The 21,528-nt window shown below is 38.1% G+C and overlaps 1 protein-coding gene across 4 annotated transcripts in view; it reads right to left on the reverse strand.

The window, feature by feature from the left end:
- The window catches only part of Vinc (vinculin), a 413,074-nt gene that overhangs the window by 213,328 nt on the left and 178,218 nt on the right, over positions 1 to 21,528 (reverse strand). For all 4 annotated transcript variants that reach the window (XM_067141297.2, XM_067141296.2, XM_067141293.2 and 1 more), the window contains exons 10-12: positions 19,194 to 19,324; positions 6,307 to 6,458; positions 1,188 to 1,365 (exon numbers count right to left, since the gene is read on the reverse strand). In XM_067141297.2, coding sequence (XP_066997398.2) covers positions 1,188 to 1,365; positions 6,307 to 6,458; positions 19,194 to 19,324 — 461 coding nt within the window. The remainder of the gene's footprint in view (positions 1 to 1,187; positions 1,366 to 6,306; positions 6,459 to 19,193; positions 19,325 to 21,528) is intronic.

Consider the following 21,528-nt stretch of genomic DNA (forward strand, 5'->3'; position numbering starts at 1 on the left):
ATTACAATATCTGGTAAGTATATATCGATTGAATTACTTATTTACAATAGTTCTACAATGCAACACTAACATTTTTATATCATCCCTACTTGACTTTCAGATCCCTGTACCCTTACCACTGCTCCCTAGACCACCCTGTTTCCCTGAATGCACCTCCCTATAACCCTTTTAAACAAATTTCCTAACTGATACGTACCACTGCGGTTTAAGTGAAGGCCATCTGAGCACAGATCCTTATCACCTACCCACCCACCCACCCACCCACCCATTAGGATGTAGAAATCTCACTCCCAGTTCCCCACTTACCCATTCCATAGTCACATTTAAATCCCCAATCACCTTCCAGGAAGTATCCCACCTACACAGTATTGCAATGATAAAAATCTCCGCTTCCTTAAAATTCACCCGTGCTGCATTTACCAGACCCCACACATACCCAACTATGATGGTACTTATACCTGCTTGCCTTACTTTGTTGGTACCAACGTGAAACACTACCACCTTTTCCCTTCCCTTCTCCTCCTCCTCTACTTTCCTCAACATCTGCCTTAACCTAATTCCTGGGTAACACTCTACCCTGGTTCCCTTTCCTCCACACACTTTTCCCCACATGTCTTACAATGTATGTAAGGCTCAATAGTCAGTCACTGGATCTGAATACTATGCATTGGAGCATGAAAACGACCATAATTCAGAATATATTGGAGATTCTCATTTCTGTTTGTTAGTGATAGGCATCCAAATTGTTAAAACAAGATGGGAAAAAACAGAAAACACTCATGCTACTAGTTCAACTTTTTAAAATGTTGACAATATTTGGCATGGAAAAACTTTTTTAAAAAATCTTAACTGAGGTTAAGATGAAAGAAAGGAGAAAATATTTTTAGTACATATTATTACATAGTTGACAATTTCAAGAAAAAGAAATGAGCAAAGATAATATTAATGATTTGAGAAAATATACATAAGGTTTAATTTTACATAGTGTCTGTATTTAATGAATATTTTCATTCCCTTACTCATAAAAGACAACATATGAAAATGTAATTTTTATAACATGAATGTTGTGCTGATAAAACTGCTACTATATATTTATTGATAACTATCTTGTTTCATAGCAAAATATTCACCAATTGTAAAATTTCCATAATTTAAATGGTACAAACTACTTGAAGGAAGAAACTAACCTGACATTTTGATGAAGTCTGCAGAGTCTGTTGCTTCATCACACAGCTGTCTCACCCTCTGAACACTGTCCGAATATTGTGATACAAGGTTTTCAAAATGTTCATCTGCCGCTTTGCTTTCTGGATAACTCATGCGAATACGGCCAGCATTGATCAGTTGTGGTGTTAAACTCTCCACCTATACAAGTGAGAAAGAATTCTGAACATGGCTAGAAGGAGTTTGATATACATTATACATGTTTGAATGATTAATGACTGATGTTTCATAATCATTTCACTTCAACTAACATAGTTATTTGCATCAAAGGGAATAAGTTTTAGACAAAGGGCTGGTAAAAAGTAATTTCAAGCTTAAAGCCAAAGGAGGCAACAATGAGAATGACGAGTTATTGAACAGGGTTTTTATGTTTGATGTTTGAAAGTCAATGAAAGTCATGTTTTGAAGCCTTATATTGAACATATAATTACAGTGAGACACAGAAATAATATAATCATAACAATGCTTTAGACCACACCCAGGAAACTGGGGCTGGCTCAAAACAATGACGAATATTTTAGTAATACACATATTTTAATATACACACCAATATAGAATCTTGGTTATTTAGCCATATGATTAGTAATCTTGCATTCAGCTCTTAGATCAACAGAAATTCCGAAGGATAAAGTTATTATAAGTAATGAAAACGTACAAAGAAGAAATAAATAAACTCATTTTAAATGTTTTCAGAGCTCAGTGGTTGTTGTTGTTGTTTGAGTCATCAGTCCATAGACTGGTTTGATGCAGCTCTCCATGCCACCCTATCCTGTGCTAACCTTTTCATTTCTACGTAACTATTGCATCCTACATCTGCTCTAATCTGTTTGTCATATTCATACCTTGGTCTACCCCTACCGTTCTTGCCACCTACACTTCCTTCAAAAACCAACTGAACAAGTCCTGGGTGTCTTAAGATGTGTCCTATCATTCTATCTCTTCTTCTCGTCAAATTTAGCCAAATCGATCTCCTCTCACCAATTCGATTCAGTATCTCTTCATTCGTGATTCGATCTATCCATCTCACCTTCAGCATTCTTCTATAACACCACATTTCAAAAGCTTCTATTCTCTTTCTTTCTGAGCTAGTTATCGTCCATGTTTCACTTCCATACAATGCCACGCTCCACACAAAAGTCTTCAAAAACATCTTTCTAATTCCGATATCAATGTTTGAAGTGAGCAAATTTCTTTTCTTAAGAAAGCTCTTCCTTGCTTGTGCTAGTCTGCATTTTATGTCCTCCTTACTTCTGCCATCGTTGGTTATTTTACTACCCAAGTAACAATATTCATCTACTTCCTTTAAGACTTCGTTTCCTAATCTAATATTTCCTATATCACCTGCCTTCGTTCGACTGCACTCCATTACTTTTGTTTTGGACTTACTTATTTTCATCTTGTACTCCTTACCTAAGACTTCATCCATACCATTCAGCAACTTCTCGAGATCTTCTGCAGTCTCAGATAAAATAACAATATCATCGGCAAATCTCAAGGTTTTGATTTCCTCTCCTTGGACTGTGATTCCCTTTCCAAATTTCTCTTTGATTTCCTTTACTGCCTGTTCTATGTAAACATTGAAAAGGAGAGGGGACAAACTGCAGCCTTGCCTCACTCCTTTCTGGATTGCTGCTTCTTTTTCAAAGCCCTCGATTCTTATCACTGCAGACTGATTTTTATACAGGTTGTAGATAATTCTTCGTTCTCGGTATCTGATCCCTATCATCTTCAGAATCATAAATAGCCTGGTCCAATCAACATTATCGAATGCCTTTTCTAGATCTACAAATGCCATGTACGTGGGCTTGTCCTTCTTGATTCGATCCTCTAAGATCAGACGTAATGTCAGGATTGCTTCACGTGTTCCTACATTTCTTCTGAAGCCAAATTGATCTTCCCCCAACTCAGCTTCAACTTGTTTTTCCATTCTTCTGTAAATAATACGTGTTAAAATTTTGCAGGCATGAGATACTAAACTAATAGTGCGGTAGTTTTCACACCTGTCAGCACCGGCTTTCTTGGGAATAGGTATAACAACATTCTGCCGAAAATCGGATGGGACTTCTCCTGTCTCATACATCTTGCACACTAAATGAAATAACCTTACCATGCTGGTTTCTCCTAAGGCAGTCAGTAATTCAGAGGGAATATCATCAATTCCAGGTGCCTTGTTCCTATTTAGGTCACTCACAGCTCTGTTAAACTCTGACCTCAAAATTGGGTCTCCCATTTCATCAGCATTAACAGCCTCTTCATGTTCCAGAACGAAATTATCTACATCGTTACCTTGATACAACTGTTGGATATGCTCCTGCCATCTTTCTGCTTTGTCTTCTTTCCCTAGAAGTGGCTTTCCATCTGAGCTCTTAATATTCATGCACCTAGATTTCCTTTCCCCAAAGGTTTCCTTGATTTTCCTGTATGCAGCATCTACCTTTCCCAGGACCATACAGCCTTCGACATCCTTGCACTTCTCCTTCAGCCATTCTTCCTTAGCTACCTTGCACTTTCTATCCACTTGATTCTTTAATCGCCTGTATTCTTTTCTGCCCTCTTCATTTCTAGCATTCTTGTATTTTCGTCGTTCATCAATCAGGTCTAGTATCTCCTGAGTTATCCACTGATTCTTAGTTGATCTTTTCTTCCTTCCTAACATTTCTTCAGCAGCCCTACTGACTTCATTTTTCATGACTCTCCACTCTTCCTCTACTGTGTTTCTTTCGGCCTTTTCATTTAGTCCTTGTGCAACATGTTCCTTGAAATGATCCATCACACTCTTTTCTTTCAACTTGTCTAGATCCCATCTTTTTGCATTCTTTCCTTTCTTCAATTTCTTCAACTTCAGATGGCATTTCATGACCAACAAATTGTGGTCAGAGTCCACGTCTGCTCCCGGGAAAGTTTTGCAATCCAACACCTGGTTTCTGAATCTCTGCCTAATCATAATGAAGTCTATTTGATACCTTCCAGTGTCTCCAGGTCTCGTCCACGTATACAGCCGTCGTTTGTGGTGTTTGAACCAAGTATTGGCGAGGACTAAATTATGGTCAGTGCAGAATTCAACCAGCCGACTTCCTCTTTCGTTCCTTTGTCCCAATCCAAATTCTCCTACTGAGCTACCTTCTCTTCCTTGGCCTACCACTGCGTTCCAGTCTCCCATCACAATTAGATTCTCGTCACCTTTGACATATTGTATTAAATCTTCTATCTCCTCATATATTCTTTCAATTTCTTCATCATCCGCTGAACTAGTAGGCATATAGACCTGCACTATTGTGGTGGGCATTGGTTTGGTGTCTATCTTGGCGACAATAATTCTTTCACTATGCTGGTCGTAGTAGCTTATCCGCTGCCCTATTTTCTTATTCATTATTAAACCAACTCCTGCATTACCCCTGTTTGATTTCGTGTTGATAATTCGGTAGTCGCCTGACCAAAAATCCTGTTCTTCCTGCCAACGTACTTCACTTATACCAACTACATCTAACTTTAGCCTATCCATCTCCCTTTTCAGATTCTCTAACCTACCACAACGATTCAAACTCCTAACATTCCACGCTCCGACTCGCAGAATGTCAGTATCCATCTTCCTGATGATCGCCCCCTCTCGTGTAGTCCCCACCCGGAGATCCGAATGGGGGACTAGTTTACCTCCGGAATATTTTACCCGGGAGGAAGCCATCATCAGTACATCTTTCATACAGAGAGAGCTGCATGTCCTCGGGAGGTGGTTACGGCTGTAGTTTCCCGTTGCTTTCAGCCGTGTAGCAGTATCAACACAGCTAAGCCATGTTGAGTATTATTACAAGGCCGTATCAGTCAATCATCTAGACTGCCGCCCTTGCAACAACCGAAAGGCTGCTACCCCCCTTTCGATGAACCATTCGTTAGTCTGGTCTCTCAACAGATACCCATCCGATATGGTTGCACCTGCGGCTCGGCTATCTGCATCATTGGGACACGCAAGCCTCCCCACCGCGGCAAGGTCACATGGTTCGCAGAGGAGGGCTCAGTGGTTATTAATGTCAATTCAAAATATATTTCAATTTGAAAATTACCTTGAAATTCAGACATATTTCCTTCTCTGCAAAATAGCATTTTAAAAATAAAATGTTTGTAACAGAGGAAGTGGAGGTCAAAAGTCCACTATTATTTTGAACCCCAAAGATGAAGATGAGATTCCTAAACTGGACTCAATCTCAAGAAAACCTTCCTTTATTGAAGGAAATACCTGCATTATTTGGTTTGACACATGTCTCAAGAGATAAAGTCACTTCAAATGATTAAAATCAGGTTCTTTCAGTGGACATGCTGTCTTTGCTGTCATCACACTAGTTTTCACTACTGCTATTTGCTTTACGTCACACCGACACATATAGGTCTTATAGCGACGATGGGATAGGAAAGGCCTAGGATTTTTCTTTGCTATTTGCTTTACGTCGCACCGACACAGATAGGTCTTATGGCGACAATGGGACAGGGAGGGGCTAGGAGTGGGAAGGAAGCAGCCGTGGCCTTAATTAAGGTACATCCCCAGCATTTGCCTGGTGTAAAAATGGGAAACCATGGAAAACCATTTTCAGGGCTGCCAACAGTGGGGTTCGAACCCACTACCTCCCGGATGCAAGCTTACAGCCACGCACCCCTAACCGCACGGCCAACTCGCCTGGTACACTAGTTTTCATTCAAACAGCAAATTTCAACAATAAAGTTATAACTTGCATTTCTTTCCTTCATCTCCATGGCTAACTGGTTAGCATGCTGGCCGTTGGTCCAAGGGTGTCGTGGGTTTGATTCCCAGGCAGGTCAAGGTTATCAACCTTCACTGGTTGTTTCCTCTAGCTCAGGAACAGGAACAGGAAGTTTGTGCCATCTTCAACGTTAAATTTCATCATAGGTAGGGCCTCATCCTCACCAATATTCAGGTCGGCTATCGGCACTCAAAGACCTGCACCAGACCTCTCCGGAGGCTACATGCCATTACAGTATTATTATTATTTCTTTTCTGCCATTAACATTGCGATATAATGAACAAATACAAAGAAACAAATATAAATTTCAGCTAGAAAGTAATATTCTTACTTGCGATGCAGAGTTGAGCAAAGATTCAGCTAACTTCTTATTCCCGCCACTACCTCCAGCAGCAACCATGCATGCAGTTTTAGCAGCTCTGGTAGAAAACTGCTGCAACTGCTGTGCTTTTTCAGCAAATATGTGCTCACTTCCAGGAATTTCTGAAACCATAGGATGTATCAAAGTAAGATGATTCTCTCAATCAGACCAACGAAAGATCATTTAAATTAAATTCTCTGACCTCATCTAACTTTTTTGTGTGTACTATTACCACGAAACGTCTCATAGTGAATTCTTGATATTCAGAAATTTGCTCTCAAGTTCATCCATCAAACTCAGATTTGTGGCACTGACTACATCACTACTGCACAGACATCATGCAAATAAGAGACAAGTTATTTTTAAATAATTTGAATGCTGGTATCATGGGGTTCTTTTAGATGAATTTTATAATATAATGCAGTCTGAGTGCTGAACCAAGGGCATTTCCCATTGAAGCAAACTCAGTGCAACTTCAGACTGGGCAGTAAGGGAAACAGAAAAACAGTAATAAATATACTGCTGCAATGTATTTTAAGTGTGAATAGTGCGAGTTCTGCAATAAAACATTCCATTAAGAGTAAATGAGAACTCAAATAGGCAGTATTTAGAAATTGGAAGTAGGAACTGGGATGAAAATAAAAACAAGATAAACATGTGACCAGCATGGAAAAAAAAAAAAAGAGAAACTATTATATAAAGCCAGACACACAATCCTTGAGAATTTGCTGCAAAACATATTTTACCGCAACTTAATTCTACTTATTTAGATACTAGCAAGATACCCGTGCTTCGCTACGGTATTATAATGAAGCTTATAATTGAATGCTTAACGTTTTATATATAATCCGCTGAAATTCGCGATGTGACTCGTTTTCTGAGGGAATCTGCCAAAATTCGTAATCTGATTCGTTTTCTGAGAGATTACGGCAAAGTTCCACCCATTTTTCAACCTTTTTTTTCCAGCAATCGATTTCGTTCTTCCCGGGCTGATTCCAGGTATTCCATTCGGTCAGTTGGGTCCCTAAATCTTTGCCATCTTTTCCTATAAGCATTTTTAATATGGTTCAAATCCTTGAGGAGATCCGGCGTGGTGTCGTCTTGGGTGCCTTGGCGGTACTGAACCCGCAGCCGGACTGCATTCGTAGTCACTACCCGGCCAGGACCCGTTTCTAGCACTGTCCGCACATTTGAACAACGGTCCAGAACATTATTATTATTATTATTGATGTTCTGGACCCCACAGCAAGATGCAAGACCGCTACTTGGCGGTAAATTACATCTGCTGCCATTGTCATTGCTGAAAATGTGACCAGCACCATCGTCGCGCGTAGGCAAGTGCACAAGATTTCTGGCGACACGAATGATATATTTCCGTGCATTATTGATCTTATTGTAGAGGTGAACAGTTGCACGGTCAATATCATTCCTATCGTTTATTTCAAATGTGTTTAAATTTTTATTTATATGCCAGGAGAATCTACTGTAATCTAACTTTATGTTCTCCAAAGGAAAAGATGGCTCTTGAAAACGAACCCAGGAAAGATTAAAAATTATCAGTTTATGATCAGAATAAGTACATTATGAACAGTAAAATCAATTAGTCTCAACGCATTTTTCACCCCACCGCCGTTAAGTTAATTTACCCACATCTCCCGAAAAAGAAAGCGTGTTTCTTTATGTTTTAAGGAGATTCCAAATACCAATGTTCACGTCTGTTACCTTCAGTTCTGAGATATAAGTATCCCCATAAAATGAAATCACTTTTTTTCACTTCCTTTCACCCCCCCCCCCCCCTCCTCAAGTGAATTTTCTGACAAAAAGTACTTGTTTCTTTAATAGTAAAGGATCTTCTAAATACCAATTATCACGACTCTAACATCTTCAGTTTTTGAGATATGTGTCCTCATAAAAGGAATTTAACTCCTTTTCACCCCCGCCCCCAAGATGATTTCCCCCAAAAAATGCATTTTTCATTGTTTTTAAAGGAGATCCAAATACAAATTTTCATATCTGTAACAACTTTAGATTTTTAGATGTAAATATCCTCGTACAATTAATTCAATTAATTTTTCAATTTTTCATCTCCCCCCTTTATTAGACTTTCCGAGAATATGCGTTTCTTTAATTTTAAAGCAGATTCCAAATACCAATTTTCACGTCTGCAAAATCTTTCTTTTTTCAGATAATAGTATCCTCATACAAAAAATTAAACTAATTTTTCAATCTCCCACTTTAGGTGGATTTCCGAAAACAAAAAATACATATTTCTTTATTTTCAAAGGAGATCCCAAATACCAATTTTCAGGTCTGTAATATCTTCAGTTTCTAAAATAAAAGTATCCTCATTTAAGGCATTCAACCCCTTTTTCACCACTCCTATTGGGATTTTCAGAAAACAAAAAAATAAATGTTTCTTTATTTTTAAAGGGGATTCTAAATGCCACTTTTAACATCTGTAAACTTTTGAAGTTTTAAGATATAGATACACTCATTTCGAAAATTCACCCCAATTTTCATCACCCTATTAATTGGATTTTTGAAAAGTAAAATAAATGTGTTTCTTTATTTCTAAGAGAGATCCCAAATACCAATTTTCAGGTCAGCAATATCTTCAGGTTATGAGATATAAGAACCCTCATTAAAGGCATTCAACCCATTATTCACCCCTTTTCACCCCTCCTATTGGGATTTTCCGAAAACAAAAAAATACGGGTTTCTTTATTTTTAAAGTTCTAAATACCAATTTTTACATGTGTAATCTTTTAAAGTTCTGAGATATACACACACACATTTTAAAATTTCACCCTCCTTTTCACCCCTTCAGCGACGGACTATCCAAAAATCCTCTCTTAGCGAGCACCTACATTTTACTATGAATGAATCATCAAAATTTCATTTCATTATGTCCAGTAGTTTTGGCTCGGCGATGATGAATCCGTCAGTCAGTCAGTCAGGACATGTTCTTTTATATACTGTATATAGATTAACTCAGAAGCGAACACCAGACCTGATGCTCAAAGTACAGTGTCATTACACAAACTTTTTTTTTAATAGACACAGTTAACATTAATTGATATGTGTAGGCTTATAGAATTTTTTATTCAGACCTACTCAGAACTTAGGAAGTTTTGAGAAATATTCACTTCAGTCTGTCAAGGTATAGACTAAAAAGAAAAGATTTTGTCTCAAAATATAGGATATACAATTGATTTTTTCTTCTATATATTTCAGAAGCCTGATTTCTGTTATTCTGATCTTAGTCTTTTCCTCTTGATTAAGGTCGAGTTGCCAAGACTGTGATCAGCACTGGTACAAAATAAGAATAGTGGGTTCTTCAGCATTTCCTTTGTACATCCTAGTTTTATATTCTTCCTCTTATATTGTTTTTCTTATACTATGGTGTGTTTGAGGTGTTGCACATGTGGATTTGAACCTGTTTTACAACCAGATGCCCTTCCTGGTGCCAACCCTACAGGGAGGGATGTATGCACTATTGTGTGTAGGAGTGTATTGGGACAAACACGCAGTCCCCAGCTGGGGATTGAACCTGGGACCCTCTAAACCAAAAGTCTCCATGCTGACCATTCAGACTAGGAGCCAGACATCCTAGTTTCATATTTCAATAAATGAATCTCTCCACCAAACCCTTCCACCTGCAACATTGTGTTGTCTAAATAACTACAATCTTCCTATTTCTAAAATCCCTGTCTCTCTTTCATTCCGATTCCTTGTCAAATTTACAGACTTCTAGGACTGATCTTCACTGTAACACTTCTGTACCTTGCTTCCATTGTATTATTTACATCTGCATCTATCCTTCACTATCTTCCTCATTATAACTACAAATAAAATAGAATCCACATGACCTGTTAACATCTTGCCCTTCATTTTCTTTTTAATATTTTAAAACAAAAAAGAACAGAGGAAGAAAACACTACCCTGCCTCAAATCTACAATAATAATATTGGGTTTTATGTCCCACTAACTACTTTTTCAGTTTTCTTAATACGCCGAGGTACTGGAATTTTGTCCTGCGGGAATTCTTTACATGTCAGTAAATCTGCCAACAGGCTGAGTATTCAAGCACCTTCAAATACCACTGGACTGAGCTGGGACTGAACCCACCAGCTTGAGCTCAGAAGGCCAGCACACTACCATTTGAGCTACTCATAAGGAAAGGGCACATTACTCGACCAGTGTAAGAAGAAATGATAGAGCATAGGCTTATGTGTGTGCCAAATTTCACGTGCAATGAACAAGCGAGAGTGGAGAAAGAAAAGTGTCACTGCAATGGGGAGCGTGCAAGTGACCACTAGCGCTAAAGGTGGTGAAGCAGTGAGGTAGGGAGCAGGCCATGCTGATTTAACTAACGCACGACTGTAGTGTTGATTCACAGAAAGTTTTGTTATTTGTCTGTATAACAGTACACTGTAACATGTAATTTACATATAGAGTCAATAAGGAACGTCCTCGTCGTGCTAAATGACAATGTGGTGTCACGAACTGCTATAATCAACAATGTTATAGTGATCCTAGTGTAAAGTTTTCCGCGTTCGATACAAAAAAGTGGATCAAATGAAATAAGTATCGTGAAATAATACTGGACGTATAATTCAAATTTAATTGACACCTTGAGAATGACAGTGACGTAAGTCATTATTAAAGCAGACATTAATAAAGTCTCATAAGTTCTTTGTCCTTGTTTATTACAATGCTAAATTCATTTAATCTGATAGTTAATTTTGAGCTGATTCCAGATTTCACTCTTCCTTCTTCAGTTTTGATTCCGTCCGCCTCCGTAGCGTAACGGTTAGTGTTATTAGCTGCCGTCCTCGGGGGCCCGGGTTCAATTCGCGGTACTGCCAGGAATTTAAGAATGGCAGGAGGGCTGGTATGTGGTTAAAATGGTACATGCAGCTCACCTCCAACGGGGGTGTGCCTGAAAAGAGCTGCACAACGTCAGGATGAGGACACGAGTTTTTGTCCGACTCGTTGGCTGAACGGTCAGCGTACTGGCCTTCGGTTCAGAGGGTCCCAGGTTTGATTCCCGGCCGGGTCTGGGATTTTAACCTTAATTGGTTAATTCCAACGGCCAGGGGGCTGGGTGTTTGTGCTGTCCCCAACATCCCTGCAACTCACACACCACACACAACACTATCCTCCACCACAATAACACGCAGTTCCCTACACATGGCAGATGCCGCCCACCCTCATCGGAGGGTCTGTCTTACAAGGGCTGCACTCGGCTAGAAATAGCCACACGAAATTTTTTAAAAAAAGGTTTGATTCCAGTTATTAACTTTGCCGGGCTAAATGGTTCAGACAGTTAAGACGCTGGCCTTCAGAACTCAACTTGGCAGGTTCGATCCTGGCTCAGTCCAGTGGTATTTGAAGGTATTCAAACACGTCAGCCCCGTGTCTGTAAATTTACCAGCAAGTAAAAGAACTCCCGCAAGACAAAATCTGACTCCTCGGCATCTCCAATAACCATAAAAGTAGTTCATCAGACATAAAACCAATAAAATAATAATAATAATAATAATAATAATAATAATAATAATAATAATAATAATAATAATAATGAGTATTTTGTTTTCGGGTCTTAACCCCCATTTAAAACCCTTGGGGATGAATCCTTTGTAATAATAATAATAATAATAATAATTATTCTTAAAACAGAATTACACGGTGGAATGAAAGAATGAACTGAGTATATGATGGAATGATGCACATAAAATGGTGAATCTATGAACTATTATAGATGTAACAATGTTATGTTTATCAGTGACAAATAAAATCTTTAGAGTTATGTCACGTATAATTAAACTATATGAATATTTATCATACAATTATTGGAAAATTGTATAAAATGAGCTCTGTTGACGAATATTCTAAAATTGCACATTTAAAATCATAATATGCTGGTTTTAAAGTGAAATCCAAATGCTTCTATTGAATTCTAGAAGATATAAAGTTCAACATTGGCGCAGAGGGAATATTTCTTGCATGATGTCCAATAAATCCACAACAGAGGTTAAATGTTGATAGAACTGTTCGACATTCTTATAATATAATAAAATCTTGCTGTGCAATAAGGAATACTCCCAATTCAAGTAGGAACCAATAGAACCTTGCGCACAATGTAAAACAACCTTACCGGTGGAGTGCAACTGAGGTCAGTTCACATTCAGTTTTTGAGATATCAGTATCCTAATAAAAAATGCAACCATTTCTTCAGAACTTTATATCCCCCCTTACGAGGCTTTCTCGAAAACAAAAAAAGTATGTGATTATTTTTAAAGGAGATTCCAAATACCAATTTTCACTCCAGTAGTATGTTAAGATTTGGATATATAGAGTACATATGCTCATTTTAAAAATTCACCCCTTTTCTCTTCCTCTTAAGTGTATTTTCCAAAAACAAATTATGCATGTTCCTTTACTTTTACAGGAGATTCTAAATACCAATTTTCATGTCTGTAACATGTTACATTTTTGAGATATACTGTAGACATAATCATTTTTATAATTCACACCATCTGTCACACCCATTACCCCCCTCCCCTCCCCTCCCCTCCTCTCCCCTCCCCTTCCCAGATAGGAAAGGGCTAGGAACGGGAAGGCAGTGACTGTGGCCTTTATTTAAGGTACAGCCCCTGCATTTTACTGGTCTGAAAATGGGGAAAGACTGAAAACCATCTACAGGGGTGCCGACAGTGGGGTTCAAACCCACTATCTCCCGAATACAAGCTGGCAGCTACATGACCCAAAGCAATATTACACATTGTAATAGTACTCTTTGTCTCCACGGCAGTCTAAATTTAGTGTAAGAGGAATCAACATTTTAAAAAATGAATATTCTGTTTAGTTGCCCCACTTAGTCCTAGAGTAGATATTGAACAAGGAATAGAAAGGTTCCCATTTCATCTAATACAATTCAGTCAGTAAGCAAAAATACATTGAGCAATACAGAGTCAATATCCTTGAATAATCTGGGTTGAAGATCGGAAAGAATGGCTGGTTAATGCTCCATTTGTCAACACACGTTAGCAGAATGGCTAAAACCTAGCTTCTAATTTCTCATCTTCATAAGATCTTTTTTTTTTTTTGCTATTTGCTTTACGTCGCACCGACACAGATAGGTCTTATGGCGATGATGGGACAGGGAAGGGCTAGGAGTGGGAAGGAAGTGGCTGTGGCCTTAATTTAGGTACAGCCCCAGCATTTGCCTGGTGTGAAAATGGGAAACCACGGAAAATAATTTTCAGGGTTGCCGACAGTGGGGTTCGAACCTACTATATCCCGAATACTGGATACTGGCCGCACTTAAGCGACTGCAGCTATCGAGCTCGGTGTTCATAAGATCATCCCTTAATATTTAAGTCTCATAAAAAATAAATTAATGGCCCCATCCCTTCCATGACACAATTCTTCCTTTTCACTTCTAGTCCTACACACATGACTCTTTTTTTTTTTTTTTTTTTTTTTTTTTTTAAATCGGTGGAGAAATTTTTTCTAAGGCAGACAGGATTATCCTACATTCTGAAATTTAATTTAAAAGATGACCTAGGACTTTTTTTTAAACAGAAATTGATAAATCACCAATATTCCCAGATTAATTTCGCATCCCTTCTAAGTTTATTGGCAAATTTCATTTTAAAAATAATATAAAACATTACCAAAAAGAAACAAAAAATACATACATTACATACAGTACTCTGCAAATTAATCAGAAATAGGTACTTTTTTTTTCATAACTTTCTCAATGATTGGCAACAGTGTATCAAACATTTTTTATTCCTAGAACCTGTGCTCTCTATGGATTCTTTTCACTGTTATTCATTGATAAGAAATCTGTGTGATGACTGTTTTAAGTTAAAAGTGTAGTTATTTCAATGTGTGTCACTTTGGAGGAATTTTGAGGTTTCCTCATGCAATTAGTAATACCTACATCTTCAATGGATACGACACCCAGGAAGTGTAGTGCAATATTGTAGCATTATCTCAGAATAGAGATAGGTACTAAATTTGGTTTTGGTTCACGCACTACAAATAGAATTATTCAGCAGCACAAACAGATTGGCTCAATTTCATAGGGGGAAAAAAAAGGCAACTGTCACAGGAAAAAGAAAACTAAAAACGATGCCAATTGATGACTGTTTTCTCCTAAGAAGAACCAAATCCAACCCCAGACTCATGGCTGTGAAGTTGGCTTGCAAATTTTGAGAAAGGGTGAGTGAATCTGTATGTTTCTAATTTTCTACATATAGACTTCTGCAAGCTGGAAGGAAAACCTGCAAACCTGTAAAGAAATACCTTCTAAGTGGAGAAATCTCTTGTAGGCACATAGTAATCAGGATTGGACAACGGAACACTGGAAGATGAGTGTCACTTTGAAGTGAAGCGGCAAAGGTTTTAACACTTGTGCCAAGCAAAGAATGAATCAACAACTTCAGCACGTTTGCAACAGACTGTAACACATCCCTGAAGATGTTTTAGGGGTGTTTCATGTGTGAAGGACTGGAGCCTTAGTACCAGTTGACAGGATGATGAAATCTGACCAGACCATCCAAATACTGGAAATGAGAATTGTTGGTGATCTGCAGAAGTAGTTTCCAGATGGCGACAATTTTCAAGCAAGATTTGGCTCCTTGTCATACTTAAAAAAGAGAGAGAGAAATTCTTCAGTGAGATCAATATTCATGGCTTAAAGTGTCCAGGGAACTTCTCTTATATTAATCCAATACAAAATGTAGGCTATTTGCAAAAGGAGGCTCAAAAAACTTGACTGTTCCACAAAAGTACACATGAGAGAGTCTCTAGTTACAGTGCAGTTTCACGATGATATGAAAAACTTAAAAGTATGTGCTCAAAGTTTGTGGAATCTTTGCCAAACTGCATAAAAAAACAAAACAGAAAGGAGGTTTTCCATGATTTTTACACCAAGCAAATGCTGAGACTGTACTTTAATTAAGGACATGGCCAGTACCTTCCAAATCCTTTCCCATCTTTATATTGCCAAAAACCTTTGATGTGTTAGTGTGAAGTTAAACTACTACAGAGAAAAAAAATGACAATTATATACTCTTCTGGTTTTCAAAATTTGAAGGTTTAATTTGTTAATACTTTATAGAAATATTGTTAAAATTGCTATGAAAATAAACTCTATACGACAAATTCTCTCTAATTTTAAAATCCTAGAAAAACTGCAGTCCTGGAGCACTGAAATTTATTAATGACATAAAAGATAAAATATATTGTTGGTTCCACATGCCTGACAGTCTGCCTAATAGTACTACTGCTTATTATAGAAAAGCTATTTGATTATTTTTACTAAAAGACAGCCGCTATAATTTTTTTTTCTTTTTTTTTGCTAACGTCGCACCAACTCGGTTAGGTGTTTAGGCAACAATGGTGTAGGAAAGGACTAGGACTGGCAAGGAAGCAGTTATGGCCTAATTAAGGAACACCCCAAGCTTTTGCCTGGTGTGAAAATGGAAAACAACTGAAAACTATCTTCAGGGCTGCCGACGGTAGGGTTCAAGCCTTATATCGCTCGAATACACATTCACAGCTAGATGACCCGAAACTCGTAGCCAATGTGCTTGTTCCGCTACGATCTTCTTAGATGATGTTGTTATTATTATTATTATTATTATTATTATTATCATCATTATCATCATCATTACTGGTGGACTGAAGAAATTGCGGAGTTAAGGAAACGTTGTCTACGACTGAGGCGCAGAGCACAGAGAGCTAGAGGTAGCCAGGAAGATGTCTCACTCATGACAGAATATAAATCTGCAAGGAAAGAACTCCAAAATACAATCAAGAGAAGTACAACTGACAGATGGTGGGCAATGGCTAAGGAAGTAGATGATGACCCATGGGGACTGGGCTATTAGGGTCATCTTGAAGAAAATTGGGGCGCTATGAAATCCAACCATGGATCCGCAAACCATGAAAGAAATAGTGGATAACTTGTTCCCTGATCATCGAGAGATGATTGCTGATGAAGATGTAAGGCAACCAATCGACATACCGCTTTCACTACAGAAGAACTACAAAGAGCCATTAGTTCTCTCAGCAATAAGAAAGCCCCAGGGCCAGACGGTATACCAGCTGAAGTACTGAAGATAACGGCAGAATTCTGTCCAAAGTTGCTGCTGGAAATGTACAACAATTGCCTCATGGCAGGTATTTTTAGCAATCAATGGAAAAAGGCACGATTAGTTTTGATCAGCAAAGGGAAGTCTGGGGGGTATAGACCTCTTTGTATACTTGATACTGCAGGAAAAGGTTTAGAGAAGCTCCTACAGCCCAGAATACTCTCAGCAGTTCAGCAAGCTGGGGACTTATCACCTCGTCAGCATGGCTATCAGAGAGGACATTCGACAGTTGATGCAGTACTAGAAATAGTGAACACTGCCAAAAGAGCACAAACGGGCAATCATTATTCTCAAAGTTGCGCTTCTTGTGACCCTGGATGTGAAGAATGATTTCAACTCAGCAAGATGGAAGGACATGTTGGAAGCACTTCAAGAAACATTCAAGCTTCCAGAGTATCTCATGAGAATATTGAAAGACTATTTGAAGGATCGCTTACTGCTGTATAATACAGAGGGTGGACAAAAGACTAAACGGATTACAGCTGGTGCAGCACAAGGATCCATTCTTGGCCCAGGCCTTTGGAATATTACTTATGATGGCTTACTGCGACTAGAGATGCCTGAAGATACAACACTTATAGATTATGCTGACAATGTGGCTGTCTTGATAATGACCCGTGATCTGAAAATGGCGCAACTTAAACTGAATCAAGTGATGCGACGGGTAAAGGGATGGATGAACATTCACAGACTAACACTTGCTGATCATAAAACGGAAATTGTTCTTTTGAAAATAAAAAGAATTGAGACAATTGTGTCGTTTCAAATTGGAGAGATAGCCATCGAAACAATTTACAGTGTGAAATATTTAGGCATTACGCTTTATACCAAACTCACATTCTGGCATCATATCCGGAAGGCGACAGAAAGGGCAGCGAAATATATGACCGAACTTAGCCGACTTATGAGCAATATCAAAGGCCCGAGATCTAGCAAATGACGACTTCTGATGTCAACAGTCCAATCAGTACCTCTGTATGGCTCCGAGGTACGGGCTGAATCACTGAAGATAGGAAAGTATAGGAGAATGATGGCTGCGGTACAACGAAGAGCAGCGTTGCGAATAGGATGTGCATATCATACGGTATCCGAACCTGCAATCCTCACCATAGCTGGAGTAGCGCCTATTGATTTACTTGCTTTTGAACGACAGGAAATCTGGTGTACTCAAGGAGAACTCAGACAGAAATGTGCAAAGAAGTTAGCCCGTAGCCGCTGAATGGAGCGCTGGAAACAGGGACGAGAAAGTGATCCTCGAGGGAAATGGACAAAGTGAATAATACCATGTCTAAATGATTGGATTGAACGGACTCATGGTGAGGTAAATTACTGTATTACTCAGCTTCTAACAGGGCACGGATACTTCCGTAAATATTTGCACAAATTGAACATAGCCAGCAGTCCAAAATGCATTTACTGTCGTGATACAGATGACGTCCTACATACTTTCTTCGTGTGTGATCATTGGTTGACAGAAAGAAGTATTGTGGAACCTGAACTCAAAGTATTGACGCCAGATAATATCGTGCTTGTGATGCTGAGAAATCAGGAATCCTGGGATAGGGTGATAGAATATGTGGAAAGTATCCTGTGCCAGAAGAAGATGGATCTGGATGCTTTTGAACATCAGTGAAAGATGAATGAAGGAAGAAGAATTCTGAATGACTAAAAGCACGACACTACCCTGAAGTAATGCGAGAGCGGTTCCGGGGTAGAAACAAACATTGTGAGAAAATGTGTGTGTGGTTTTTAGTGGGTAAGAATCCCACACACTCGTGGAGTGCGGACCCTTCACAAGTGTCTCACGTAAGATTTTCCACAATCCCTCGCAAATATTTTTTATTATTATTATTATTATTATTATTATTATTATTATTATTATTATTATTATTATTATTATTATTATTCCTTCACTATGATATAAAATGAAAGATGGCAGCATTTTATATGACCTTAGCACATGGATGAAGTAACTGAATAATTGTTACTGACATCACAGGTTAGAGGCAAAAGTAGTGCTCATTCTGTACTGTAGCCTATATTCACTGATGAAACATCAGCAGTGACATGTTAAATAAAAAATGTAAAAAAACCTGTGGTATAACAGTCCGTAAAGGACCTTGGTATGTGAAGTAAACTGTTGCCCAGCCAGATCTCCTGCCAATACTGGAGTACCACATGCTCAGCGAGACGACAACCTCAGGCATATTGCTTAGCTTTCACAACTGGGTCTGCTGCCTCTTGTATCAGACAGCTCCTCAGTTGGTCTCATGATGCTGTGTGAACCCCATTGTGGCTCTCAGTCCAGAATTTAAATCCCTGGACTTGCTGGGTATTGAACCTGGGGCCTCTGGGTAAAAGACAGACACGCTACCCCTACACCACAGGTCTGACCATCACAAATAAAGCAGCCCTCTATTTGTACACTCTTAATTCACAGCAAACTAGTTAGAAATATTATTACCTACTTTAGCAACAGAGAACTACATAGTTAAGGTTAAACTAGCAGAGATTACAAGAATAGTACACAGATGCTAAATCTACATATAAATACATAGCACAAGGAAATAAGTCTCAGCATAATGGGTGCAATAAAATAATAATTTGAACTAGGTAAAAAGATAACTTTTCTTAATGCTGGATTGAAAACAACTGTTAAATGCTATACAAGGCCAGAAGACTCACCTTCAGCCATATGAACAGCATCAGTGAATTGTTTTAAAGGAGAGCTAATGTCTATGAAGTCTTCAACTACTCTGTTTACAACAGCATTCTGGATACAATTCTTGAGGTCATACAACTTTTGTGATAATATCCTGGACAAAGAAAATAAACCAACACACCATTACAGAAAGCAGCACAGGCAAACCACAGTTATATTCAGAGACCCTGTTTCATGACTTAGATCCTGAATTTTGATATTTACAAACAGTGCATAGCAGAAGTTACCTTCCAAATACCAAGATTTATAATTTGGTCATACACAATGTCTCTTCCTTTGTTCAAAACTATTGGACATTAAGGAATGAAATTTTGGGAATTCATTCATATTACAATGTAGGTGCTCGGTAAGGAGGATTTCTGGATATTCCGTCACTAAGGGGGTGAAAAGGGGGGGGGGGGGGTGAATTTTTTAAACTGAACAGTTTAAAGACATGAAATTTGGTATTTGGAATCTCCTTTAAAAATGAAGAAACGTGTATTTTTTTGCTTTTGTTTTTGGAAAATCCCATCAAGGAGGGCGAAAAAGGGTTGAACACATTTTTTTAGGAGACTTATATCTCAAAAACTAAAGATGTTACAGACATGAAAATTGGTATTAGGAATCTCCTCTAAAAATGAAGAAAAACATACTTTTTTGCTTTTGAAAAAATCCAATGAATAGGGGGTGAACAGGAGTGACAAACAGGGTGGAATTTTAATTAATATACCTAGGCCTACAATATATCTCGGACACCTAACATGTTACAGACTTGAAAACTGGTACTTGGAATCTCCTGTAAAAGTAGAGAGACATAGATAATTATTTTGGAAAATCCACTTAAGGGGAAAAAAGGGGGTGAAATTTTAAAATGAACATGTCTACAGTATATCTCAAAAACTTAACATGTTGCAGAAGTGAAAAATTGTAACACGTATTTTTTTGTTTTTGCAAAAACCACTTGGGTGGGGGGTAAAAATGAGTGAAAATGGGGTTGAATTATTTTTATTAGGATACTGATATCTCAAAAACTGAAGATATTACAGACTTAAAAATTGGCATTTGGAATCTCCTTTAAAAATAAAGAAATGTGTTTTTCTTTTCTTTTTGGAAAACCACTTAAAGGAGGGGGGGGGGGGGGGGGAAATTGAAAAATGAGTTGAATTATTTGCATGAAGATACTATTATCTCAAAAACGAAAGATGTTGCAGACATGAAAATTGGTATTTGGAATCTGCTTTAAAAGTAAAGTAATACGTATTCTTTTAATTTCAGAATATCCAATGAAGGGAGGGGGCAGGGGTGAAAGAATTAAAAAATTAATTGAATTAATTGTATGAGGATACTTGCATCTAATAAAAACTAAAGATTTTACAGACATGGAAATTGGTATTTGGATCTCCTTTAAAAACAAAGAGAAACGCATTTTTGAAGGAAAATCATCTTGGGGCTGGGGGGTGAAAAGGAGTTGAATTCCTTTTATGAGGACACATATCTCAAAAACTGAAGAAGCCGTGATAATTGCTATTTAGAAGATCCTTTCTTCTTCTTCTTATTCTTCTTTTATGACCACATAGGATCACTTTAGTCAGTCCGTCGTTCAGGTCTCTCTGAAGGGATTGTTCGGGCTTTGCGGTCTTCTCAGTACTTCTTTAGACACTCCGATCTTCGTGCCCTTTCCTCAGTTGAAAATATGTGTGTTGTTAGTTTGTTTTGTGTAAGGGTAAAGCGGAGGTTTGTATTCTTGAGTTTTGTATTTAATTTTATCTTATTTGTGGTGTCTTCTGTTGTAAGGCCTATTTCCTTCAGATCCTCTCTTACTTCTCTGATCCATTTACATCCTGTTGTGGTATTTTTTGAGACAAGATTGTGTTACTAGTGTTTTCAGAAGCCTCGAATCCTGCATCCTCATGATATGTCCAAAGAATCCCAACCTCCTCTTACGCATAGTATCTGTAATGGGTTTTAGCTCTTTGTACACAACTTTGTTAGGTATTAACCACCACTGTACATCCTTCTGGTATTTTTTGTTGATGCAGGTTCTTCTAATCCTCCTTTCAATTTTCTGAAGTCTGTCAGTCTTTGATTGTTTATTCAGGTGAAAAGGTGTTTCTGCTGCATATGTAGCTTCCGGTTTTATAACTGTATTGTAGTGTTTTATTTTTGCATTTACTGATAGACATTTCTTTTTGTAGATATCCCATGTTAACTTTTGTTTTTTAGCTAATCTCTTTGTTCTTGTTTGGATTGAGATGTTTCATTTATTTCTCCAATATATTTAAATTGAGTTACTATTTTGATTTTATTACCATTTATGGT

The sequence above is a fragment of the Anabrus simplex genome, chromosome 2, assembly GCF_040414725.1.
Source record: "Anabrus simplex isolate iqAnaSimp1 chromosome 2, ASM4041472v1, whole genome shotgun sequence".
NCBI classification, from domain to species: Eukaryota; Metazoa; Arthropoda; class Insecta; order Orthoptera; family Tettigoniidae; genus Anabrus; species Anabrus simplex.